The sequence below is a fragment of the Mycteria americana genome, chromosome 1 (assembly GCF_035582795.1).
Source record: "Mycteria americana isolate JAX WOST 10 ecotype Jacksonville Zoo and Gardens chromosome 1, USCA_MyAme_1.0, whole genome shotgun sequence".
Lineage (NCBI taxonomy): Eukaryota > Metazoa > Chordata > Aves > Ciconiiformes > Ciconiidae > Mycteria > Mycteria americana.
In genome coordinates, this window is record NC_134365.1 from 105571843 (window position 1) to 105598733 (window position 26891).

At 44.3% G+C, this 26891-nt stretch overlaps 1 protein-coding gene across 1 annotated transcript; it reads left to right on the forward strand.

Annotated features, from left to right (window-relative positions):
- The first annotated feature begins 8133 nt into the window (after positions 1-8133).
- On the forward strand, positions 8134-16800 carry LOC142405996 (cell surface glycoprotein CD200 receptor 1-B-like). The gene is given in 8 exon segments (XM_075494322.1): positions 8134-8180; positions 8524-8579; positions 9411-9719; positions 11142-11197; positions 11199-11378; positions 13366-13483; positions 14913-14959; positions 16226-16800. Coding segments are annotated over 8 exon segments (930 nt in total). The 3' UTR covers positions 16343-16800.
- Positions 16801-26891: the final 10091 nt, after the last annotated feature.

The window sequence follows — 26891 nt, forward strand, 5'->3', positions numbered from 1 at the left end:
CTGAGGAGGAGAAGAGGTGAGGAAAACCGGTGAGGCAGTGCTGCCAGCACCGTTTTGCTCCATTATCTCCATTTTGAAGATAGCTGCTTGACTCTGGGCCCCAGGGCTGGAGGCATCCCCTCTTCAGGAGGGGAGGAAGGCGGTGGGGGGGCTGAGCCTGGGCCACACCGTGGGGCTGGATGCTCTGCTGTGGGGTGAGCTTTACTGGCTGCCTGCTGCTGTACGTGGGGGGGCTGCCAGTGGTGAGAGAGTGCTGGGTCTGCCTGCGCAAGCTGGACTTTTTGGGAGCGGCACCCCTGGTGCTGCTCTACTGAAAGGGTCCGCTTTAATAAGAGAGTTATATGGAAAATGGTATATAATCAGTGATGCAGCCTCGTTAGCTGAGCATCCCTAGGTACCTTGTCACTTAAGTGCAACAGCTCTAAAAGTGTGTGCGTAATGTATCTCTATATATTGTTTTTTATAATTATACGTATGTGTAGCAACATGCGCACATAGACACAGCCACAGCACAGATACTTTTAGCAAATTATGATGTTTTACATGTATTTTAAGTGGGTCCATAGCTGTGCGCCGTGGCGTGGGCTGCGCAGGCCTGAGGGCAGGGGGTGGGAAGAAGACATGAATGCATGCAGCAAAGACCTTGTGGTGGGGAGCCGGAGGCTTCCTGAGTCCGCTTCTGACACTTCCTGCACCCTCGGTGCTAGTTGACTTTTTTTGCATCTTAGTTCCCCCTCTCTTGCTTGTTTTGTAGTGCCTTGTCTCAACTTTGCACACAGCACCTTAGGACATTGAATAAGGAGCCAAAAGTCCTGAAGTGCACGTTCTCCCAGCCTGGAGAACATTGCTCCGCCACCCTGGCCTGAGGAGCTTCCTCTCTGGGCTGTATTTTAAGCCACTTTGGGAAGATGAGAAAGAAGACCTTTTCCCAGCAACGCCCACGATCCCACGACAGCATCAACATTTGTGGGAGCTGACCTGACTTCATGTCACATTTTCCACCTGCAGACCGCTGGTCTACAAAAAGGGTGGGCAGTTCAGGCAGCACAAACCTGAATAGGGACATGCCGTAGGACTGGCCTTCACCCTTCTGGGCAGCTCTACCCTTCTGCATCATACTCCCTTGCATCGAGCATAAAATCTGCCAGAAGTGCTGCTAACCAGCTGCAACACAGGAAAGAAATGGGGCGAGAAGTTTGACTGGAAACCACTGTGGAGAAGTTTTCTAAACCGCTAAGTGACACAGAGCTACAGGTGTTAAGCTGGCTCATAAGAAAGGGAGTTTATGAGAGCAAAGCAGCCTGTATGGTGAGGAAGGAAAGAGGTGAAGCAGAAGCATCCCCTTTGGTTTATTATACTGCACCAAAAAGATTGTAGGCAGTGATAAATGCCATCCTGACACTGGTGTCACGACTTCAGTTTGCATTTGAGAGGTGGGATGTGTAGTTTTTTCCAGTATAGATACGGGTTTCTATTTCAGAATAGAAAACAAACCCGGCTTTGTTACACAACTGATTTGTTCCACTTGATGTAAACATCACAGAAATGGAAGCCACTAAAAGAAAACTATTGAGCCTTCTCCTTTGCCATGTGATAACAGTATGGATTTCGTATTTGAAAGTGTTGATCTAGCTGCTCTATAAACACAGAAGAGGAGACAAGATTTTTCCCTTCCTTAAAAAAAAAAAAAAAGTCTACTTCTACGTGATGAGTCTGGGGAGGGCCGAGTATGCATCTCCTCGAGGCTGGAGTAGCTGACTCCCAGCTGAATCTGTTGGGGGTTCCTGGGACTTCTTGCAGGATGTTCACAGCTCTCCATGGGAGGAGGAAGCTGCAGCTTTCAGAGAACGTTACCTTCCCTGGGGTGTGAAGGAGGAGGAGCAGTGAACAGCTGAAGGAGAGGCCTGGCGGTCCTGTGTCTCTAGCACTGCCTAAACCACGGTTAGTGATGCTACAAGTCAGATTGACTGATGGGCGAGGAAGGACCACCTGGGGTTTTATTTCTGCTATACACCAGTTCTTTTCCTATTTCTGTCCTTTTTAAAGTGGGAATTATTTGAGGCTTGCAGCTTCTTTACGTGCAGTTCGGGATGTGTGGCGCAATTGTGTCGCATTTGGCTGTGGAGTGGGAGGCCAATGCCTTTGGCTGAAAGATGGGGAGGAAACTTTCATCCGGGGAGTCTGAGATACGTACCAATTCTTACTGAAGTGTTTTGGGAGTTAAGTGTCCACCTGTAAACCATCTCTTTTCTGTCCATCTTGGAATACTTGTATGGGAGACTTTCTTGGATTAGCCACAACCCTGAAGGCAGTAATTGTACTTGTGGGTTGTTGGTTCCCAGGTTCTTCCTGGGAAACCGACAACAAGGTGCAGTAGGTCCACAAGAGGCAGGAATTAAAGCAGTTAAGGTCACGAACATCTCTGTTGTAGATAGATTTGGTTGCTGGAGTATTGGGATCGAATGAGAAGCCCCGGAGGTTAATGACCCACAAGTGGTAAGGGGATTCTGTAGGGCTAGGAGCAGAAGTTGCTGAGCACGGCCATGCTGGTCCAGTGACTGTGCAATTAGGGGAAAATTAGCTACAGTTAAAAAAGGAATCCTTTTTCTTGGTCTCTAGAAATTGCAATATAATTGCTTCTGGATATTTTAACCTGGAAGTGTCAGGTTTTAAAGGCTTCATTATCAGCAGTGCTTCCCCCATGTTTGCTGACATTGGTGAGAGCCGCAGATGGTTTATACCTGGGAAAGTCAAGCTGTTAGGTACATGGGCTAGGTTTTTTTTCCCATACAACAGAAAATGTAAAGCAAATGTATTCTCCCTTTCTGAAAGGAAGAGAACAGGCTACTCGTTTGTCCTTTGCTCCTACTCTCCATTCCCAGCACTGGGTTACAGTGCTTTCTGAAGCGGCTGGCTGCGAGGCAGCTACAGATGTGAGGTGTACAACTTGGCTCATGTAATAACTTCATGGGACTAAGCTCTTTTCTAGATGGGCTGGTGTTAAGAAGATAAATATTTCTGAGAAGAGAGGAGAGGCCCACCTGCTTTCTTGAATTACGGCTACTAAAGATAAAAAAAAAAAGCCGGACAAAATACTCATCTGCTGTATGGGTTCCCCCCCCCCCCGGTGGAAACAACCTACTTTGTTGTAATGTTAATATTAGTATTATTCTAAATATTAATATCTTGATGAATTCAACACACAGACACCACAAACCTCTGCCCTGCTGTGGAGGAAGCTTCAAACCTATTGACCTTCAGGTATATATTACCAAAACACTGTAATTTTACAGTTGTTTAGTATAACTTGTTCATAATTGTTTTGAGAGCTCCTTCTATTAGGCTAGTTCTCCCCCTGTCTTTCAGAAAGCCATCTACCCTCTATTTCCCCATTCGTAGAGAAAGCTTGAGAGTTTTACGTATTTGGAACTGAATGAAACTAGCTCACGAACTGGATGGGTTGAATTTCATAGCTACAAACCATCTGTGGCTTCCACTGATGCCAGCAAGTATAAGACAAATAGGGAGCCTGAAGAAGAAAATGCACTACGGAGGTACAGCTCCTCCAGTCGCTAACAGTGCTAACAATCTTCTGCTGTGCTAGTACAGGGCTTCATGGATGTGTTTTCAGGGCCAGGGTATCCTTCAGAGAATAAAAATACCAGGAGGCTATAGGGTCAAACCAAAGGTCCATTAGCCCAGCGGCATTTGCAGCGGCCAGCCGCAGATGGTTAAGGAGATGGCTAAGAACAGAGCAAGAACACAGCCTCTCTTCTCCCCCCAAAACTTTTCAGTTTCTGGGAATGAACAGCTTTGGGAATATCTACCTGCTGCCTGGTTTGATAGGATTTGTCTTCCTCCCAGGGTATTCAAAGTCTTCCTATATTTTGTAACTCCACTTCCAGTGGAGGGACTTGAGGAATTCCCAGGAGAGGACCATTGCTTGGGAGAAACTGGGGCAGCAGTCGAGCCAAATCTGTCCCCCGAGCGGGGACTGCAGGCTGCTCCCAGACCTGGGGCAAATCTCTTCACAAACAGTGAACAGGCTGCACAAAAATAACCCTGAGATACATGGGGAATGCGGACCCACGGACACATCTGCTGCTACGTTTCTTCAGGTAACTCTTACAACTCAGATGCCTAACAGCTCGTGTTAAAACTTTGAGGAGAAGTGGGAGAGCCTCTTAAATTGGCATTTGAACCACTCCAGTTATTTATTGCAAATGCGGCACCAGTGGACAACCCCAGCTTCCAGAGTTTCCCATGCTCAAAAGGACATCTAAAAGTGGAGGCTGACCTGGGGATGTTGAAAATATGGCATAACCAGCATCCCTCACTTCAGAAAAGGTGTTGGCTGCCTGCAGGCTTCCGAGTCGGTTGCTGTGTGGTTGGCAAGTATTCAGTGTAAGTGTTCCTGGCCTCCTGAGGTGACAGCCAGCTCTGCATAGGGTGCAAGGACTCACACCTGCAGAAACCATGCCACCCCCTGAGAGCTGAGCGTGGCTTTGAGAAGAGGCCGTGGTGGTGAGGTGGAAACATCGAATGCCTTGGAGTGGACGGTGCTGCTGCATGAAGGCTCTGACTGTTAAAAGTGTGGGTTTGGATTTTAAATAATGTAGCCTTGCTTTGAGGAGTCAGTCTTTACTGTCACCTTATCCTTGTACAAGAAGTGGAAGAGCTGGCACAGCTGCGCGCAACTGTGTGCAACTCTTCTTGCCATCCCTTGCAGCCCTCCTCTGCCCAAAGACACCAGGCGTTACTGAGAACAGACTTCTGAACCAGTGTCTTCTCTGCCCTTTACCATGTGCTTCTGCTGCAAAGCAGAGCCATATTTTGCTGAGGTAAGCATGGGAATGGCTATGTGCCATATTGGTTATTTTTTAAAAAGTTGTGGTGATGACTGATGCACTGGTTGATACCTGGTTCTTTATGATCTGCACCTTTTGCTCCTTCAGATTGTGTTAAAATATATTTTCATTATGTTGGACTTTTATCTGATTTTAAGTTGGTGCTTTGCATAGCTCAAGGCTTGTAGCTTGTGCTGATGTGTAATAGCAGACAACTTAAGGTTGGGGTTTGTTTTTCATGTCAGAAAGCAGTTTGTTTCCCTAGTTTTAACTGTGTCGCATCCTCTTCAGGGGAGTGTACAACCAGATGGTTTGTTTTCACTGAGCTCTTTCGGAGGGGGAAGAGGCTATGTCTGTCTGTGAGATTAATCAGCTGCGTGTTGAGATCTCAGAAGCATCAGTGAAAAGAAATCAATGAACTGTACAGCTGAAAACAGGGACTGTCTGGGATGGATGGTCCTCAACTGAGAGAGTTCTCACTCCTTTGCAACTCTATCGGGGCCCCTCACGAGGACAGAGCGGGAGGGGAGCTCCGGATACATCTCTGCAGTTCGCTGGTGCGCCGGAGCCACCCCGTAAGCAGCCGCCGGGACTGGTGTCCACGTGCGCCAGCGTCTCTCCTCATCCCCAGGCCGGGGAATATCGGAAGACCGGAGCACGCGGGCGCTGCTGCTGTTCATCTCCCCTGCTCCCGTGGCCGGAGGGCTCTTCTCCGGGCTGACGAGCGGGAAACTTCCCTCCGGCCTCAGCGTGCATTGGGATGAATCCGAGCGCGAGCAGTGCCGTTCCCCAGCTGGAAGGCTGAGGCTCATGGAAGAGTGACGCACGTATTGCATGGTCTTGTGCCAGCCACCGCCATCAAGGCCGAGTAAAAATTTCAATTTATTTTAATGTAGTTATTGAGGCATTTTAATTCCATCAAAGGAAATAACAAAAGACAATGTACAAATATTCATTTGCTACTTTTAAATGAATTTGATTCAGCTGTGCTTGGTTTCTCCTTTTTGGGTTTTGCTTTGAGGCTTACTCCTCGCTTACAGGCACAAGTATTCAAGGACTGTGAACCTTAAAAATTGCAGTCTAAATTCTGCTTTTCACACATGAATATTTAAACAGAGTAATATACTCTTTTCTTTCCGTAAGGCCCCATTTTTAGTCATTAATGCCTGTTCTTTTGAGCAAATAAACCCCATATATATGAGACTTGTATGCATTGTAAAAAAAGATAGTTCTCTGGGACAAGTTCCAATATGCCAATATTCTGTTTATGAATATTTATAGATCCGTCAAAATTGGTGAATATTGAATTTGCTCATAAACATTGTGGAGCTTTTTTTTTACTTTTCTTTTGAAAGAGATTGAAAAATTATTTGCAAATTGGGTCAAATTCAGTACATAATTCTGGTCAAAAAGCATCTTTTTTTTAGTTTTTAGTTGAAAAAAATTTCCAAACTTTCAAACTTTTTGATTGAAAGCAACTTTTGCATGCATAATTTATCCAAATTGCAAAAAAAACCCCAAACCTTTCGACAGTATTGAATAACACGCAACAAAACAAAATATTTCATTTGTGGCAAAGTTTTTAAGCGACCAAAAATTAAATTTGGGAGTTTTTAAATGTAAGAGTTAAGTTGCCTGTTGCATGTTAGTAGCAGAATACTGATCAATGTGGTGGCACTGGCATTGTTTCCAGGCTGCAATGAAAGCCTTTCATCCAGATGCACCAGTGGTTTTTTAGAACTGTGCAGAAAACCATCAGGCTGTTGTCTGATTGTGCATACATATCGCGTCGTGTTTAAGAAAATACCGTTGCCTCTTGCACTCGGCTCATGAATGTGGCAGCATTTGTTCTTTCTGTGCCACAAGTGTGGCAGTGTTCTGATTTTTCTTCTGTGCACCAGGTGTCCTCACTTGATATATTTTACATTTAAAATGAAATTTTTAATGCTGCATAACTGAAGCCTGTTGCTTTTACAGCAGTTGATACCAGATGAGGATTTAGGTTGCTGTGTGCACAGTGAACCCTGGCTGCCTTTCCTCCTCCTCTCAGCACATACTGAGAAGCATGCTTGTATTTACGTATGGGTGTGAACAGTGCGTGACCTAAATAGCCCGGAAGGAAAGTCCTGTTGCAACACATATGACATTTCTGAATCAAACATCACACAAAGAGATCGCTTTGTCTGGTGTGTATTGAGTTTTGACTTGGGAATGAAAGCAACGTATCAGTATTTCCCGTGGGATGGAAACACAATTTTCCAGTTGTCTCTAGCTGTAGGTGACTGATTCAGAAAGTAAAAGATTAGAGAGATACAAATGACGGCATAAAGGAGAGAATGACAAAAGGTCTACTAAGACGACAATTTGAGAGAATGCAGAGGCGAGTGATGGAAATGAGATAGCTTTATGGGCAGGCTACAGGGAGCCTCAAGACAGAAGTGCGGCCACTAATTTCTGACAGTAACATCAGAAAACTGCAGTCAGGATATGGCTACTGTAGTGTTGTGGAAACAGGCGTACACTCCAAGACCTCGGTTTATACCCCAGCTGGCTGGGGGCACAGAATTGCATTGGTTGTGAACCCTTCTGCTGGGGCAGAACCAGCACGAGTACCTGCTGCACTAGGGTGCTCGTCCTTGAGACCAGAGCAGAAGAGGTTGGGAGTCTGACTGCGGGACTCCCAGTCAGAGCAATGTGTATATTGCTCGGTATGGTGTAGTGCAAGTTTGCCGTGTCAAATTGGGGTCATTTATGTATGATATCTGACCGCAGGAAAGTATTAGTGATGTTCTTAGCCAAATCTATGTTCAAGCAACAGCTGAATGGGTTTACATCAAAATTCTCCACTGAGAACCATATATATTTTGATGGGAAAGCTTTTGGATAGCACGGAGTTCTGCTTTTTTGTGTGAACCAGAAAACAACGTGTTGGGATGACAGCACTGTCTCAATCTTACCAATGAACTGCTGCCCTTTTGCCAAAAAGGAGCTAGGAATTTATAAGATACGGTTTGTTAAAAAGTATATATAGTTCTAGAATAGCGTAAGTAACTAGATGCCTCTTTAGTTCACTGTGTCTATGAAAGCAGGGAACACACTCACGTGTTTTTGATCTCTTGCAATAGGACGGTTGCCCTTTTTGTTCTACTACAGGAGTGGAGTTACCCTTCCAGAAATTAAAAGCATGCCATGGTTAGGGATCATTTCTTTGTCAAATAGTTGATGAAGTCTAGATCCTGAATTTTCCTATACATGCTGTTACCTTGATTTTTCAGAAAGAGTTGTAATGTGTGCATGTTTGCTCTTGCAAAACCTGTTTTTCATCTTCTGCAGGTAAGCCTATGAAGCGGCAGTAAGAGGTCTGTAGCCATCTTGGTGCTAGCTAGCTGGGATGAATAGTGAGCAGCTAGAGATGCCTGTAAAATGGTATCAGAGATCCTGGATTTTTAAAACTTGTTTGTAAACAGTAGTGGTTTCTTTTACTTTCAAAACCCTTTTTGCTTTACTTTCTTCAGTACAAGAATGATACTTGACATGGGGTCTTGTTTAGAACTTCTGTTTTCAAAGGAAACAGAGGTTTTGCTGCGTGTTCTCTTTGAAGGGATTTACACAGTTTGTGACTACATGCCATTTTCTTTGCCTTCACTTTCTGCAGTGATGATTCCTTCTGCTAAAGATGGGCAGTTCTGACTGCACTCCTTTCCTTGCTAATCAATCTGGTTGAAGGGCCAGGTAGGTGAGAGATCCAAAACTACATGCAGCACTCTTCGGTACTCTCTATTTCCAACTGACCAGTACACTGAAACTTTGCAGTTCACCAGGGGAAATTTTGCTTACCAGGGTAAATTTTGCTTTTGTTTAATGTGAATGCAAAGAGTGGTGTCACCTCAGCTGGCAAAATAATCGTGTGCCTTGCAGAGTGGCACAGGATGATATATCTAATAGGAATCCAACACAGATCATCTGAAGACCCATCTCCTGTTCAACTGGGACAATAGCAAGAGAGCTATGATTTCTGGTAGAAAAGGGATCTACATGTGCCCCTTGCTAAATATGCCTCATGAACTACTGCACCAAGTGATCTTGGGTTTTAACCTTGTTACAAGTGTATGTTCCACTGCTATCCCTGGTTTTACTTGTGCTTTAACCAAGGTGCCTAATTCAATAACATAATATTTCCTTTTAAAAATAGTTTCCTTTCCCTTAAGGGTGAATCTTGCCTTCCCCATCAGTTTTTCAAAGCTCATATTAAAGTGATGGAAATCTGTTGCCTAAAAAAAGATTGAGGACTTGCAGCTCAGCAGCATGCATCACACACCTGCACAGTGTCCACAGCGGAAAGGCACCATCTCCACTGTGTTTCCAGGCTTCAAAGAGTGACAGCAGGAAGCTGGACGTGGAAATGGAATACTACTTATATGTGCTCGCACAGAGCAATGTGTCCCCAAGGCTGCCAGTACAGTAAGGGAGTAGAAATTTTAAAGTGTGATGAAGTCAAGAGTTTCCTATGCTTTGATGATGGCTGTAGCATCATTTTTAATGTCTTTTTTTCTTCTTATGTAGCTTACAAGATGGTGAGTGTGGAGGCTGGTCATGAGGCTGTGTGGAGTTGTCCTTATGTCTCCACGGTGTCTTTGCTAATGGTGACATGGAAGACGAAATGCAGCACTTGCTGCTTGTTGGCCTATAGAAGTGATCACAATGAGACAAGGAAGCTAAACTGCAGTGAGAGGATGATGTGGAAATATTCACCTGACAGTGACCCTGCTCTTCATATCTACCCTGTGAACCTTGGTGAGGAGGGAAATTACACCTGCGAAATTGCCAGCAGTGCAGGGCATTTTATTTTTCCCTCTTCTCTGACTGTGATAGGTAAGACACACCTTGTGGGTTGTTGTTTGTTGTTGGTGGTGGTGGGTTTTGTGTGTGTGTGTGCGTGTGTGTATGGAGATAAAAATGATTTGATTTGGTGGTAAAAGACCAAATTCATCTTGGATGCATACTGACATTGAAAATAAAGAGGTAAGCTGATTTAGTCTGGCTATTTGGAGAGGGAAAAATGCCTGAGGATTTAAGCAACAGGACTTGGCTGTTCTATGGAGAAATAATCTGGGGGCTTTGTGTTTGTTTTTTTTAACTGCTTCTGACTCATGAACAGGAGAGGTTTTAAAATGCACAAATCCAACAGTCTGCATATTTTCTAAGAGAGCTCTTTGGGCGTAACACGGGGTTTGAGTGTTGTATGAATATTCACACAACCAGGAGTATACGCTCTTGGTTAAGTTAATGCAAACAGAAGATATCAAATAAATATTGCTGCTATAAACTGAGCAAGAGGATGCTGAACCAAAATTCACAACGAGGTCAATGTGTGTTTTGTCTGGCTAAGAGCTGAATAAGAAGGAAGCAAAAGTTTCAGGACACTATCTGGAAATATTTCACTCTTCCAGAAATACTGAAAGCTGTCTATAAGACTGCATTACTAAAACAAAAATGAAATTAGTCTATTTTCAACATAGGCAGGAACAAAAGAATATTAGAAAACGTAACGAATACATCAACTCATCTTTTTCAGATAGTCAGGTAAACTATCTCTAGGTTTCCATAAATTTAAAAAAACCAAACACAGGAGAAGTTTTTGTGTTCTGGCCATATTAGTTAAGCCTTCTGAATATAACTAAAAATTATGGGAAATGAATTTTGGAACTCTGTAATTGCTATTGTTAATTTTTGTCACTTGAGTTGTTTTTTTGTCCTTCCCTGCAGAGTCTTGCCTTTCTGATAATGGCTTAGGTATTGTCTGAGTCTTCGCCTGTTTTGTCAAATGCACAATACGAGTTGTTGGACTTTAGGCAGAACGCTTTTGTCTGATTCCTCCTTTATTTCCCTGCTATCAAATTCTTGATTCTACCTACCCAATCTCCTAAATATTTAGCTGGAGCTTCAGCAAGCTGTGTTTCCTTCAGTATGTGCACTGCCGTACTTATAAATCTTCATTTAATCCACCCCTCTCTGTCACCCCATCTTCTCCTGCTACTACTGTAGTCACCTATTGGAAAACATGAGGCAGCAGTAGTTTTTAGATGCAGCTAGCTAGTTTTGGAGATGTTCACCTTGGACTTTTTGATGTATTTTTTTCCCTAAAGATCATTGGTGCTAACATTCCAAATTATTTTAAAATCTCTAGAGTTGGTTATGCAAACTAAAAAGTAACACCTATTTTTCAGTTTCTCAGTTGGTGATTTTATACGGAACTAGAAATAATGGTTGTGGACTTTTTTTCTTCTTCTCTAGTCCCTCCTACAGTGACTCTGACCTGTGACCAGAGCAGGGTGGCTGTCTGTCAAGCCATCTGCTGGAAAGCCAGCTGCTGACATCTCCTGGATGCCTGCAAGTAATCACAGCGCTGAGGAAGAAGCCCATCACCCCAACGGAACAGTGACCAGAGTGAGCTACATAGGCTGGGACAACAGCACGCTCCCCAGTGTCACCTGCCTGGTTACCCACCCAGCTACAAACCAGACCTATCACGTAAATAACGTTGCTCTGTAATTGCTCTTCACCATGCTCTTGGGCTTCTCTGTGCTGTTCTGTGCAGCTGTTCCCACTGAATGCCAGGGCTCTGCAGATTGTTGAATGGGGTGACAGGCCAAAGTTCTAGTGCATGTCGATAGAGAAATTAATAATTTTGTGTTAGTCCGTTGAAACCAAATGTTTTGTGGCATTGTATGGGGAAGCTTTCAGTGCGTGCTTCTTTCTATCCCTCTTCGGTTTTACAAGAGTTCCTCATTCTGCTTGTGGTGGGTTGACCTTGGCTGGACACCAGGTGCCCCCAAGCCGCTCTATCGCTCCCCCTCCTCAACAAGACGGGGGGGAGAAAAATACGATGAAAAGCTCATGGGTTGAGATATGGACAGGGAGACTACTTAACAATTACTGTCATGGACAAAACAGACTCAACTTGGGGAAATTAATTTAATTTATTGTCAATCAAATCAGAGTAGGATAGTAAGAAATAAGAATGCATCTAAAAGCACCTTCCCCCCCACTTCTTCCCGGACTCGGCGTCACTCCCGACTTCTCTAACCTCCTCCCCCTGAGTGGGGAATGGGGGTTGTGGTCAGTTCATCACACCTTGTCTCTGCCGCTCCTTCCTCCTCAGGGGGAGGACTCCTCACACTCTTCCCCTGCTCCAGCGTGGGGTCCCTCCCACGGGAGACAGCCCTCCATGAACTTCTCCAACGTGAGTCCTTCCCACAGGCTACAGTTCTTCACGAACTGCTCCAGCGTGGGTCCCTTCCACGGGGCGCAGTCCTTCAGGAACAGCCTGCTCCAGCCTGGGTCCCCCACAGGGTCACAAGCCCTGCCAGCAAACCTGCTCTCCAGCGTGGGCTTCTCTCCACGGGTCCACAGGTCCTGCCAGGAGCCTGCTCCAGCACGGGCTTCCCACGGGGTCACAGCCTCCTTCGGGCATCCACCTGCTCCGGCATGGGATCCTCCATGGGCTGCGGGGGGACAGCCTGCCTCACCATGGTCTTCACCACGGGCTGCAGGGGAATCTCTGCTCTGGTGCCTGGGGCACCTCCTCCCCCTCCTTCTTCACTGACCTTGGTGTCTGCAGGGCTGTTTCTCTCCTATTCTCACTCCTCTCTCTTCGGCTGCAATTGCTGTTGTGCAGCAACTGTTTCCCCTTCTTAAATACGTTATCCCAGAGGCGCTACCACCATCGCTGATGGGCTCGGCCTTGGCCAGCGGCGGGTCCGTCTTGGAGCCGGCTGGCACTGGCTCTGTCGGACATGGGGGAAGCTTCTGGCAGCTTCTCACGGAAGCCACATCTGCAGTTCCCCCGCTACCAAAACCTTGCCATGCAAACCCAATACACTGCTTCAGTGACCTTTTTAATCACTGATGACAGAAAAGTTGCTTTCAACATCCACCGTGATACAGCTCACAGTTTTTTTTATGTGAAGCTTTGAACCCCTGGAGTTGAATTTTGTCCAGCTTCCCACAGTGGTGATGGCCTGGAGAACATTTCCTTGGAGAATATCTGCCTGTGACTTTCAAGTGATCTTTCCCAGGGCCAAATGTTGTAAAAGGTAAAATTCAGCTTCTCAGCTGGCTGTGCTGGACCTGTTAGAAGTCTATGCCAGTAGGATTTGTAAGAACAGCTAAATAAGTGCTCATATCACCAAAATACCTCAGTAGAGGCATGAAGGACAGAATTCAGCATAGACCAGTCATTAATAACAGCATTTTGTAGGGATGGTTGGTCACATTTGAAGAAACATTTGAAGAAAGGGAGATGGTGCAGGCAGATGAGTTGAAAATGAAGGTGTGTTTGTACACACAAATGACTGGGTGTGTGAGGCAGCTTCCTATTGCTGCTGGCATCCAGACATCTCATCCGTGTCTCTCAGCTCATTTGAGCTGTGGGGGTAGAGATTAGCTTTCTCCTCTGGTTAAGGTAGGTCGTAACATGACGTAGTCAGTGGACACTGATGTCTAGCTCTGTAACTAGCTTTCTTTTCTCCTCTCAGACACTTTCCCCCGGCTTCCCTATCTCCTGATAGGAGGAGGATCTGCAAGTGTTGCTGCTGTCAGTGGTGTGACTTTATGCTTGATTTTCAGGTGCAGAGGTAAGTCATTTGATGAGCCTGAAATGTATTACAATTCCATTACTGACTACGTGCAGGTACAAGGACACATACTTTGTCGCTGAGGGTGGGGTGGGAGGCAAGGATTGCAGAAAACGTCCATATATGATGCATTGTCCTTTTGGAAAAGTCCTAATAAAATAATGGGTGGAACTTTAAAACAAGTCCGAAGTTTTGTAAGAACCATAGTTATAGTGATATTAATGCATTATATATATGACAGAGAGTCATCTAGGATGAAAAGAATTCTTTCTGAGAGTAGGGTAGGTTCTGAGTTTTTAGAATTATTTTGATTGTTCTGCATTTAACGACATAAAATTCTGTACACAAGAATGACAGTTCACAACCTAGTCTAATGACTAGACACAAACAACTCCCCTGTTTCCATCAGCAATCATAATTTTTTCCTTGAGCAAGTGTAAGAATAGGCCAAATGTACATACTTCCCTCTGGTACACTTGCAGTTTCTCGGGCTGTGTAGTTTTCATTGGCACTGGGTCAGGCTCATACTGAATAATTTGATACCGAGGACTCAGACAATGGTTTGCTACTCTTGGAGTCAAGTAAGATGGCTGTGATGGGGTATGAATGGAGAAGAAGCCCAAGCACAGGCTTAAAATGGGAGGAAGAGAGAATAGCAGGCTGAAGGCAAGACTGTTTTCAGGACAGCAGGTGACGAAGCACTGGGAGAAGGCAATGGAGAGGTGGGTGAACTGTAAATGGAGGGAACTTGCAGAGAGTCAAGAGTGCCTGATTTACTGCCCTCCACTGCCTTAGCTCTGCTCTAGCTTTACCGCTTGTCTGGGTTTCTTCTTTGTGCTCAGTGTCTTTCAGATTATTCCCCCCCTTTGGGCATATTACATTGCAGATATATTTCATGAGCCAGGTCTGAATGAATGGGGTGACAAAGGGTTGGCAAGAGGGGGCAACGAGGGGAGGTGTGCTCTAGAAGAGCAGAGAAGGCAGGGTGAGGAAAACAGAAAGACAGGAGAAGAAAACAGAAGGGCAGTTGTCATCGGTGGTGGCAGCACTGACCACTGCTTGCTGCACCTTGACGGGAGCCTGTCCCTGTCACAGTGACATGCTGCTTTGGGGCAGGTGAGGAGAGGAGAAAACGTGCTCAGATGGGTTCCCTGGCCCAGCATGTCCCTGCAGAACTGAGGAAAATTGCACCTAACCGAGTCAATTCAGTCCTGTCTCCCAGGGTGACCAAAAGTTTCAATGAAGGGAAAATAAAACAACAGTGCATTCAAGAGCAGGACATAAAAAATAAGAACTTCACCTATGCACGTAACTATATTTTGAAGGAAGTCTTTCAACAGCTGAAGGCAGCTAGAGGAGGACTCTAGATATAACAACTGTGCACCATGCCCCATCAAACCATTTTGATTTCCTGACATCCTACTTTCAGCTTTCCAGTTACATAAATTGGCACATGGGTCGGCAGTACCATTTGCAGTAAGTGGGCTTTTTTTGTGTGCGCTTTGCGTTTTTTTGTGTATTCTTCACTAAAACATGTAATTTCATTGCAACGTGTCTGCTCTGACACATTTATCTCTGTGTGTGCTTGGAGAGGGGAATGAGGAGCAGTGTATCTGGGAGGGCATCTGTTGTTTGGATGGCCCTATGTTCATGTATCTTCAGAGTATCTGAGTAATTGTTTACGCACTAGATCGAGAGTGGAGTAGTGCATTTCCTGCCTAAGAATACTATAAATTACGTTTACAATGCCAGTGGTTAGGCAGAATTTTAAATCTCCCCAAAGTTACTCTGTGAAGCAAAAATGTGAAAACATTAATCTTAACTCTGATCTTTTGCTTAAGAACGTGTATTGCCCTTGATGGCAGAAACCTGCCTGATTAAAGATCGGGTGAAACCAGACAGGCATTTTACAATGAAGGAAAAGTGTGCACTTCCTTATGCTGTATTAGAGACAAACACAGCTATGAAACTTTTATTTTTTAAGTTGCAGTTCAAACACTCAGAAGCTAGGAAACAGCAGTGATAAATTTGCCACCGCAGCTTTAACTTCCTCTCTAATTCCAGTGTGTCGTGATACATATTTAGCAGCATGATAATATGCTGCTCTTTCCTCAGGGCTTCTGCTTCATTTAATGCACATTGAAAGAACAATTATTTCATATCTTGTTTTCTGCTCACGGTTAAATTAATGGCCTTGTGCCTTGTTTGTTGCAAACTAGTCAAACAGTGCTCTGAAGTTAGAATGATTAATTTCCTGATATGCTCTTCTATGGCATTCAGGACAATTTGACTGACGGGAGTGGGAGTTGCAGAGATCAAAGTCAAAAGCTTCCAGTAATTTTAGGTGCCTAAATTGGATTGCCTGTGGCCTGCCTGTTTGTTTTGGTTTTTTTTTTTTTTTTTTTTTAGAGAAGTTAGCATTGTTCATTATCATCTATTTTGCTGAAAATACCGACATTTCAAAATTTGTTTTCAATCACATTAAGAAAAAAAAGAATTCAAAAGGCTGTCCTGTTTAGGCTTTGTGAAGCGGTTGTTGCATCTGTCAGTTCAGGTTTCACCCTCTGTGCCCTACCCCTTCGCTCACAGAGCTTAGGGAAATAACTTCACAGTTTCTTTGCAAAAGTAATGTTGCCTGCCAGGTTTCTTCTGGTCTTGTTTTTTTGTCTGGACTCTAGGTATGATGGTTCCACAAAATTCTACCATGTAATATAATGGTACATGTTTTTCTTTATATTGCAGACTAAGAACTTCAGGTCTACACCATCACGTGAGAAAACAGCTGTGGGCAAGTCTCCTGTCTTGCTGGAGAGTATCTATCAGAATTACAATACAAGAATGATGTATATGAACTATTAACAGCGTGGGCACAAGCAGCCTAATACCAGCTCAGCTACTAATGATACTCAGTTACTTGAACTTGTACTTCGACTAACAAATCTCAGACCTTGCCGCATAGCAGGCCAGCAGAGCACTCAAAACTGGCCCACAAAAGCCTTTGTCTTTCCTGACCTGAAGACAGTGGGGAAGAGCAACCTGTTTTAGTAAATTATTTCTCTCTTTCTCTAAATATCAGTACAGCTCCTGAAACATTTGAAACTTTTGAAGAGCGAGCTGGGGAAATACCTATCTGAATTTTGTTTGAAAGTGGACTCTGAGGTATGTGCTGTCTTTCCTCAAATCAATAACTGACATATTTCTGTGCCAGAGTAACACACTGCTGGTGAAAATGTAGCCCTTTTTTCCACTTTAGCAACTGGATTCTCTTTGCAATTTTGTGTTGGAAACCAGGAAGTGACACAGGGGACCCCAAAACATAGAAGGTCAAAGAAACGCATCCAGCAGAAATGCAGAAATAAGAGAGTTTGGGGTTTGTTTTTTCTTTTTTTTTTTTTTTTTCTGGGTAGATAGTTACGTGTGGCAGATGGCAATCTGGTATTTCTCATCTTTGTTTATTTTTTATTTTTGTAATGTATTTCTTTTTCAATTAAACTTTCTGTTTGCATTGATAATGGAAGAAAAAAGCCATTTTGAAATTGTACTTCATACGGAAATGAGAAATAGCAATGGGCAATTTTCTAAGATTCATTTTAAAGTAAATGTGCAAATATGCAAATATTTACCTAAATGATTTCTGGGGCTATTTAGGTAAATGTTTATTGACCAGTTTCTTAGAAGCTGAGATCACAGCATGCTTTTACTGAGAACAGAAGTGTTAAGCTGTGAAAAATGCAGGTGGTGTGCTTGTTTAAAACAAACAAACAAAAACCCCTACCCAAATCATTTATTTCTTCTCATCCTCATGCTCCCAAGCTGAGAACCCCTCCCACAGATTGGTTGTTAATTTCAGTTTTCATTCGTCACATTTGTCAAACCTTCCAAACACTAATGCAGCAGTAAGTATACTCAAATGTGTGGCTTGAACGGCCTTTCCCTGCTCGTCGCTGGAGGAAGTCATCTCTGCTCCCCAGTGTTCTTAGGCATGAGCATCTCCCAGTGCCTTCTAATTGCACTTCACTTTATCACTTCTAAATAGACATGGGTGGGCACCTACTGACATTGCTCCAGCCTTTCATTTTAGTCGGAAAGGCATGAAGAGCGACTCTCTGCCTTAATGAAAAGTGCCTACAGAAGGTAGTCCATTCATGCCTGGCAACCAAGCGAAGCCTTTCTTGTGGTGTTCAATGTCAATGATGGGTCACTGTCTCAGAGCTGTGTACAGCTTCTTCATGTTATCTGTGGGGAAGGGGCGCAGCTTTTCATGTATACAGCCTCTGGGAGAAATAAGTGACAGCTCGGAATTAGAGAAAACAGGTTTTCAGTGATGCTAGCTAGGAAAAGCATTCTGTAGCTCTAGTGAAATCCACAGCAGTGCCTTAGTCTAAGGAAGTGGTTTCCCAGTTGTGCTGGCCCATGGCTGGCAGTGCATCATGGCGTGATCCAGCACCCTTTTTTGTTCTCCCTGTCAGCCTGGACCTTTCACAGTCATGGTGTTGTCAAGGAGTTGGTTGTGATGGGAAGCCTCTGAAATAGGGGAAAGATCTCTTGTTGCTTAGCCCAGTTGGGTCTAAACCTGGCTTCCTACGCTGGTGTTGCTCAGTGTGACAAGTGAGCATGGATCGTTCCTGTGGACAGCTACAGCAATGTGGGTCTCTTGTCTTATTCAGAAGCTGGACCATTGCAGCCAGAGCTAAGGATGATACGGCTGTCAAAATGAAGAGAGTTAGGCTGTGGAGCAGTCTGCTTTTGGCAATCATGGTGCACGTGTGTTGTGATTTTTAGGCTGCAAAGCAAGAACTTTTCATGATTCCTTTGCACTAAGTGAAATGTTGAAGAGTAAGATCTAATGCAGACAGACAGGGAGATGATAGTGATAAAACCCTCTGGAGAAACATCACTGTGATAATTAGCCCTGGCCAGAAAGCAAGGTTTCTGTGCACATGATTTTATTTTCCCCTTTAATTTGTATTTGGTGGAATTGGTCCAGTCACCTGCAATGTGTCAGCATTTCCTAGAAATTCTGAGCAGACTTTGTTTGATGTGCTGAAACAAGGTGCTCTGGCAATGAGACAGGTCCCTTCGTGCTGCAGGTATTCAGTGAAATGGGCTCTCCTGGAGGTTCCACAGCTCTTAACAGCCACATGGAGTATGGTTTGCCTGATTTCTTATTTCTGGGATGGCCCAAGAGCCAGTCCTGCTGCAACCTCTCAGAAAATTAGCTTACAGCATTGTAGCCTAGTCAGGCTTTGATCATCACCTGTTTACTGCCAACAAAAAGCTCGAGTTATCAACCCACAGCTCAGGCAAACCCACATGTTGCAGGCAGTGAAAGGCCTCAGCTGCCTAATTGTTGTATCGTCCTCCTGCAATAAAATTGGCCCTCATGCTTTTCAAGCTCGTTGTGTATGATTAATGAAACTTATTAGGCCAAAGAGAATAATGTGGCTAGTGGGGGTGATTGTAAGAAAGGCTGGGACATGAATAATGCTTCTAGGCAGAGCATAATAATTGAACAATCTCACTTAATTTTCTGCTCATCTTTCCTATGTGTTATAATACTGGCACAAGTTGTAGGTAGTTTCAGATACAGAGTTTGCTTCCTTTTTAGCTGTCTGCAATTCACTGGAGCTTTTGACCACAGGAGTATGTATTACATCCAAGCTGCCAACAGGTGGTAACTATTCTAGTGGGCCTGTCAGCTCTGCTAACAGCATTGTCTTTGAAAGGAGGAAGACGGGCTTAGCCATGCCATGGGCCCATGTGTATGCTCAGAAAGGAAGCCCTTGGTGCTTGGGATAAGACATAGAGATCTGCGAGTTGAATGATTTTGTATGGAAGCAGAGAGAGGAAAATGGGAGAGACTGGAGAAGGGGGTTGACAGAGGAGAACGGTAAGACTAAGAGAGTGAGCGTGATGTTGGGTCGTTGCAGCTTAATACTTAATAGTGTGATTAATTGCTTTTTCCATTCACGCTGCCTGTCACTGGATACCTTAACTGCTGATCGTGACTGGTGAAGGACAGGCTTTTGTTGTACGGGAAGCTCTACGCTCTTCTCTTAGGGTGGAAAACTAGGCGTGGGCTTTGATGGTTTCCTCTATGCCTGCCATCCCCAAAGAGGGGTGTGTGTCGTGCTTCTTGGTCTGACGAGCTGCACACCAAAGAGCTAAAAGCCACGAGACACGCAGCTCAGGGCGGCGAGGGGAAGGAGGGAAAGGCCTGGCACTGCTTCAGTGGCTCACCAAGGGTTTAACTCCTCCTGCATCGGAGAGGCTTGAGCTGGGCTTGCAGCCGGGTCCGTCTCTGCCAGCACCCTCCCTCCCAGAAGCAGGGACCAGCGCGCAGCAGTGCCCGGCCGCTGGGCCAGCGCAGCGGGGTGGGGGCAGGAGCCCTCCCTGCGCTGCCCCAGAGCTGCCCGCAGCGGCTGGTACCTGCTGCCTCCTGCCCGGGCTGTGTTCTCCTGGGCCGACTGCTGACAAAGTGCCCGTTTCCCACCTGGATTTAATTTTGCAGTTGATCTGTTGAGTGTTTTGAGAATGAGAAGAAAATCACTTAAGTATTTTCTATCATGCTGATTTTGTAACGGGATACTCATCTTAGTGTAATCCAAAGAATAACCCAAATTGTGTATTTTGTCTCTTGTAAGAATTTGGTCTGGAAAATAATCAACTTGAGGATGTTTTTATGAGTGTATTTACCATGCTTTTTTCCTTAATTGCAAGAACACTTTTGCTGATCTTATACTGATTTTATTTGCACTGAAAGCAAACTTAAGCAAGGCAAATATTTTAGACTGCAAATTTCCACATATTCTTCTGTGGTCTTGTCAAAATGGCTATGAAAATGCCGACTATTAAATAATCATTATGAGAGAACTACTAAAAGGCGATGGCTATTGGAGCGAGCTATTTGTACGTTCTGACAAAAAAATAAATAAATGGGGAAAAAAAAAAAGGAGTGTGAGCCCCTGCTCCAGGGCTGTTGCAACAGCTCTGCCTTGCCACTGTCTATTTTGACTCCTGATTCCTGGTCTTTTATTCTTCTGTGAAGGCTTGTGTTGTTTTCTAGCACTGAGACAGGCTCCCATGCCTTCACAATATTTAATCTGATGCCTGGTGTACGAACGCTGGAACAGCCAGAGATAAGGAATAATCTCTTGCTGCATGAGAAAGAATGCCATAGATTATTCCTTTTATTGGGATCTCTTTGGGATATCTGACCTGAGTCTCACCGGCTGCAGTCAGTATCCTTGGTGACAAAGGTCTTGAAAAGCCTGAGCAGCTTTCATGGGAGCCTGACTGGTAATTTGCCTCACAGTCGGCAGAGGTTGTACCCAAACCTCTGCTCTTGCTCCTTGTCTTACCCCAGGAAGCTTCTGCAAGAACTTTTCAAGTCTGTTAATTGCTGTATTCCTCCAGGCAAAACTTCCCATCCCTCTGTCTTCCTTTTGAAAAAGAAATGGTACCCAGGCCCTCTCTCAAAGCAAAAGCATCTTGCTTGCACATAAACCTAAGAATTTAGGAACTCCCTAGACGGGGTGTGTAGTGCTATAGAGCAGTCCCAGGACTAGCTCAACTTGGAGTGTATCTCCATGGCTCTTCAAAAGTGGGCTGATCGTTCTCCTCCTGAGTTAGCTATAATTACCAGCCTACGTTGAATTTGAGGATTTGCACTGAATCCTAGGCTGGGAGAGTCATGCTAGCATAGTATGTCTTATCTGAATTTAAGCCAGATATGTCCGTATGAATGCTGTGCTCCAATACAAATTTGCACTTATTTGTTCTCAGAGGGATTTTGGCTTAGCTTCATGGAGGATTTTGAGTTTCTCCTCTTGTTCCTTGTTTGCATAAGTTTACATTAATGTTATATCAGGAGCTGATATTTTGTAGATTCTTTCTTACATTTAAATGCTACAAAACCATCTGCCAAGTAGATCCTACTGTCTGCATCTTAGCACAAGGAAAACACAAATGTAGAATCGTAAGCAATCACTCTGCTTTTCCAGATGATAATTCTGTCAATTACCAAATGATGCTTCAAGAAGCACCCAATACTGGAGCAATTCTGGGAACTCAGTTACTATTAGAAGTCCAGCAACATGCTGTGCAGAAATAGGTTTACTGTGCAAGACAGAGAGGGACAGCTGATTGCCTATGACAGAGGACACCAGTCTATGTTCGGGATGGGCAGGGGAAGGTGGTTTTGTTCTGCAACGTTTTGTGTCAACTGATGAGACAGACAGTAGATTTTTATTGCTGTTGGACCACCTGTAGCATCCTACAGGACGTTGTGGAGTCCCTCTCCATGGAGATATTCAAAACCAGACTGGACACAACCCTCAGCAACCTGCTCTAGCTGACCCTGCCTGAGCAGGGGGTTGGACTAGATGATCTCAAGAGGCACCTTCCAGCCTCAGCTGTTCTGGGACTCTGTGACTAGTGCCAGTGTTTCTAGATCCTAAACTAACTAAGGGTTCATTCCAGCACAGGGTTGCCAGGTCTTAGTGTTGGTGCTTCAGATATGGGAGAAGAATATTGTAAAAGACTGTTATGCCTTGCAAGCAAGGTTCAGCAACTCAGGAGACATCGCCTGAAGGAACAACTCTTCTGGGAAGTCAGTGGCCCTTTGCTTGAACACTGACTTCTGAAGTAAGGACTTTGCTGTTTGCGAAGTGCTTTGTCTTTGCCTGGTCAGTGTTGCACACAGGTGCGTGCTCCTCTGGTGCGTTCCTGGGTGGGATGGGATGCGCTGCAGGATAGGATTAGCAATCAGTGTCTGCAGGTTTAGGGTTGTGCAGTACCCTCCCAGTCAATCAGGTTTTTCTTCTTGTAACAGAGCATTTTTTCCAAGTGTCTTAAGTTGCCACACAGATGCTCCCTGCTTTAGCTGAGTGTGTCTCAGTAACGCCTCAGCTGAGCAGGACTTCCACGTTGTTTTTGAGGTCACAATAGCAGGATACTTGGACTTCAAAAAAATTTACAACTTTTACTTATTACTGAAACTTTTAAAAAGAAACAAAGCTGAAAAGAATGACAAGGTGTATTTGGTTTACGTGGCAAGGTTTTGGTAGCAGGGGGGCTGCAGGGGTGGTTTCTGAGAGAAGAAACCAGGGGCTGCCCCATGTTGGACAGAGCCAGTTCCAGCCAGCTCCAAGACGGACCCACCGCTGGCCAAAGCTGAGCCCCTCAGTGAAGCTGGTGGAGCCTCTGTGATAAACATATTTAAGAAAGGGTAAAAAACGCTGCACAGCAGCAGTGAGGAAGAGGAGTGAGAAAAATGTGAGATGAACAACCCGTAAGCACCAAGGTCAGTGGAGAAGGAGGGGGAGGAGGTGCTCCAGGTGCCGGAGCAGAGGTTCCCCTGCAGCCCGTGGGGAAGACCATGATGAAGCAGGTTGTCCCCCTGCAGCCCACGGAGGACCATGCCAGAGTACGTGTCCACACTGCAGCCTGTGGAGGACCCCACGCTGGAGCAGGCTCCTGGCAGGAGCTATGGCTGTGGAGAGGAGCCCACGCAGGAGCAGGTTTTCTGGCAGGACCTGTGGCCTGTGGGGGACCCAGGCTGGAGCAGTCTGTTCCTGATGGACTGTACCCTGTGGAAAGGACCCATGCTGGAGCAGTTCTTGAAGAATGGCAGCCTGTAGGAAGGACCCATGTTGGAGCAGTTCGTGAGGGACTGTATCCTATGGGAAGGACCAGCGCTGGAGCAGGGGAACAGTGTGAGGAAGGAGTGGCAGAGACAAAGTATTGTTATGAACTGACCCTGAACCCCATTCCCCATCTCCCTGCACTACTGGGGTGTGGGGAGGAGGACATGAATCTGGGAAGAAGAGGGGGTGGAGGAAGGTGTTTTAAATTCCGTTTTTATTTCTCACTATCCTACTCTGTTATTAATTGGCAAGAAATTAAATTAATTTCCTCAAGTCAAGTCTGTTTTGCCCATGTGTCGTGGCTTAACCCCAGCTGGTTAATTGGTGAATGATGTCCCTGTCCTTATCTCAACCCACAAGCTTTTTCATCATATTTTCTCCCCTTGTCCTGCTAAGGAGGGGGAGTGAGAGAGCGTCTGGGTGGGCAGCTGATGGCCAGCCAAGGTCAACCCACCACGCAAGTCTTACTCACAGAGCTGTAATAGGAAACAGGAGGCTGTAAACATAGACTCTACACTATTAAGGCATTTTATGCTGATGATACATCTGTAGATCTTCTGACTTTCATCTTATCACTCTGTACTGAGCTCTGAAAATTTCATTTCCACTCATTCTATTCTCTCAGCTGACAATAAGTACTGCTGAGCAAACAAAGGTAAGTGCTTTTTGGATTGATTTTTGTCTGACTGCTGCCATGGTCCAACAGAGTAGTGTTTGTCTCTAGCTGTGCTTGTATTTTGGATTTCCATTCATGCATATGAAAGAGAAACCATGGACAAAACCTCTGAAATCCTTTCTATGTTATATTTATCATCTCTGAAGTATACAACCCCCTCTTCTGTGCAAAACAAGTGGCCACATGCAGAACAATGTGCTTGGTACATAAATGTCTTGCTTGTACTCACTTCATCTCTTGTGTGAGAGAGGAGTTTTGTGTGGCAAAAAAGATGAGTGAGCCAACTACTGAAAAGCTCTGGCCTGGCTGCTTGCCTTTATCTTCAACTTGCTTGAAATATTCAAATCAGGAAGATTAGAATTGAACAACAGCAGTTAGTGTATTGTTAGGATTGCCTCCTTAATCAGGCAAGTTAGTGCCTGCAGTGCTATGATACCTTTGTGAGCACTGCCTGCCTCCAGGCCTGAATCTCTACCAGCTGCACTTACCTTCACATCTTTTATCATTGTCATTCTTGTGTAATCAACAGTGGTTGCCTATTTCATGGTGCTATATATAGCAAAAATAAACATGTACATGTATATGCAAACATCTTTATGCATATGTACATTTCTCTGTGTGTATGTGAAGCTGTGAATATATACAGAAAAAGTTATTTTTTTTCTTAAGAAATTAATTTCGTAATAATTTAACATCAACAGAACATCTCATTATATATAAATGTTGTGAAAGACCTTATTAGACAGATAGACACATGAGGGATAAAATTAAAAGTTGCTGTGGAAACCATAACCTGAAATAAGTCTTTCTTTTGTGCACTCAAAATCCCTGTCTTCGTCTTCTATTAAAATACTGTTTGCATATCATTTCTTTCTTTAGGAAAAAGAATCTGAATTGCTGATATACAAATGGAAATCCCATCTGACTGTGACTGTAAAGTGCATCTCAGACTAATGGAATTTTTATTTTTCCTTTCTTGTGAGTATTTTAAGCCCGTCTCTTGTCCTGGTATCAGTCTGGAGTAAGACAGAAAAAAAATGTAATCCCTGGTGGTCATTACTGCCCATCTATGTCCAGCTGCAGCAGTTTGTTGGAACTGTTGATATTATTGCCTTCACTGCAGTTAACTTTGATGTAGAAAACAGCTTGGGCTAGGGTAAAGAGGAGGGAAGAAGAAAGACTAAAGAAGATGCTAAGGCACGGAGGAAATGTTTTGCTAAATACAAAACATTTGTTAGGTCTCAGATGCAGCTGTCATCATCCTGCTATAGCACATTCTTAGAAAATTACATTTCAAATATGGCTTGTCAAATAAGCCAAAAGCGACTTGAGCTCTGTATGTACCCCAACCGCTTTGGTATTTGGTATCAAGAGGCTTGATCACACTAAAGCTGGTGTCCATGTTCTATCCTTGAGATTCCTCTGTAGCTGTTATTTTCTGTAGTCATCTGTTGGCAGATGCATTCACATAGTGTTAGCCTGGGTCAGGAATGTGCTTTTGAAAAGAAACTCCCCCTGGTCCGTGCTTACTGTGCTGGGTTCTTATCGTCAAGCAGCCTTGGAGCACACAGCAAACACTGCATCTTTTCTGATGGAGCTAAAGCAGAATATGCACCCCGGGGGTACACCTAATGCTCTCCAGCTGCTAACGGGCGTTCAGTTCACAGGATCAGACTGTGATTAGCCCAAAATAAAATCCCCCCCAACCCATGCTGTGCTCTGTCAAACCACTCCTGCTGAGCTACACAGCTGATGAGATAAACATAGCTTTTGTTAAACGAGCTCTTCCTGCAGTGTGATTTTTTTTTTTTTTAATCTGTTTTATATGCAAGAAATAACTTGAGCATCAGCTCCAAGAAGGCACTGAAAAATGCCGATTTGCATTGCTCGTGTATTGAAGATCTCTCTTGATGATTACACAAAGTATGTGCATGGAAAAGATGGGGCCAAATATCAAGTATGCTCCTGTTATGTGCCTTTCTGTCTAGGAAAAAAGCATTACCCCCGATTGTTCTGGTGACCTGCTAACACTGGATTGCTCGGCAAGAAAACATAGGAGCCACGGCTGCGTGCAGGCTTTGCCAGCTAAGTCTCATGTTTTCTTCACAAACACTGAAATACCACAGAGAATGATGCAATGTCAATCTGTACAATTATTTGCAAGTGCATAAGTCCCATTTGACATATTCAGTAGTTACATATAAAAAAATAAACTGGCACAGAATTTCTACTGTTATCTCACAACAGCTTGCATTTAAAAAGTCATTGTGCTTAAGTGCACGTTGAGAATTAGCATATGGGGCGGGGGGAGCAAAAAGCCAAATGCTTAGAATATATCTACTAGATACAATACAAGATACAAGCTCGAGTTCACACTCAGCAAACGTTTTATATACAGACACTATCTGATAAGCAGGCAATTTTTTTGCCCTTCCAGTATTAGTGCCATTGATGTAGAGCTCAGCCCTGGCGGAATTTGATTGAATTTGCTCTTCTATTGAATCTGCTCATTCAATACTTGAATGCCTCTACGCTGCCTTGTAATTTGAATAAGGAGTCGGCTGTGAAACAAGGTAGCCCAGACATTGTGAAATCCATCTCTCTTTTAGGAATATAGGAGAAGTGACATCGTGGAGATAGCTTTGGACTGTTCTAACTTTGATATTTTACAGGGTGATTCAGAATTGCAATACTAGACAAGGACACTTTTATTTCAAAGATAAATACTAGGTGATTCTTTACAAATTTTACCTCAATTTGTTTAGAAGGATTATGGACTGTTTTTCTCTGCCAGCATGGTTGGCCTGCGTTAAATGAGCTGTACATTCCTAGTGGATTGGTGTCCATGCCATAGAAAACGGCTTCTACATTGGCATCTTTGTGATGGGTCTTTGCAGAGGCAGATAGTGAATGGGTATGGAGGAATCTACTGCATTTCCCTGCCGTGTAGCTAGTGCTAGACTGAGGAAACTCACCTGTCCTTGTGATCTCGGCAATACATAGGATGGTTTCTGTCCACAGGGCTCTTGATCAAGCCCCTTTTCATAAGCCTCGCATTTTTGTTTTGATAAAAAATGTTATTCTT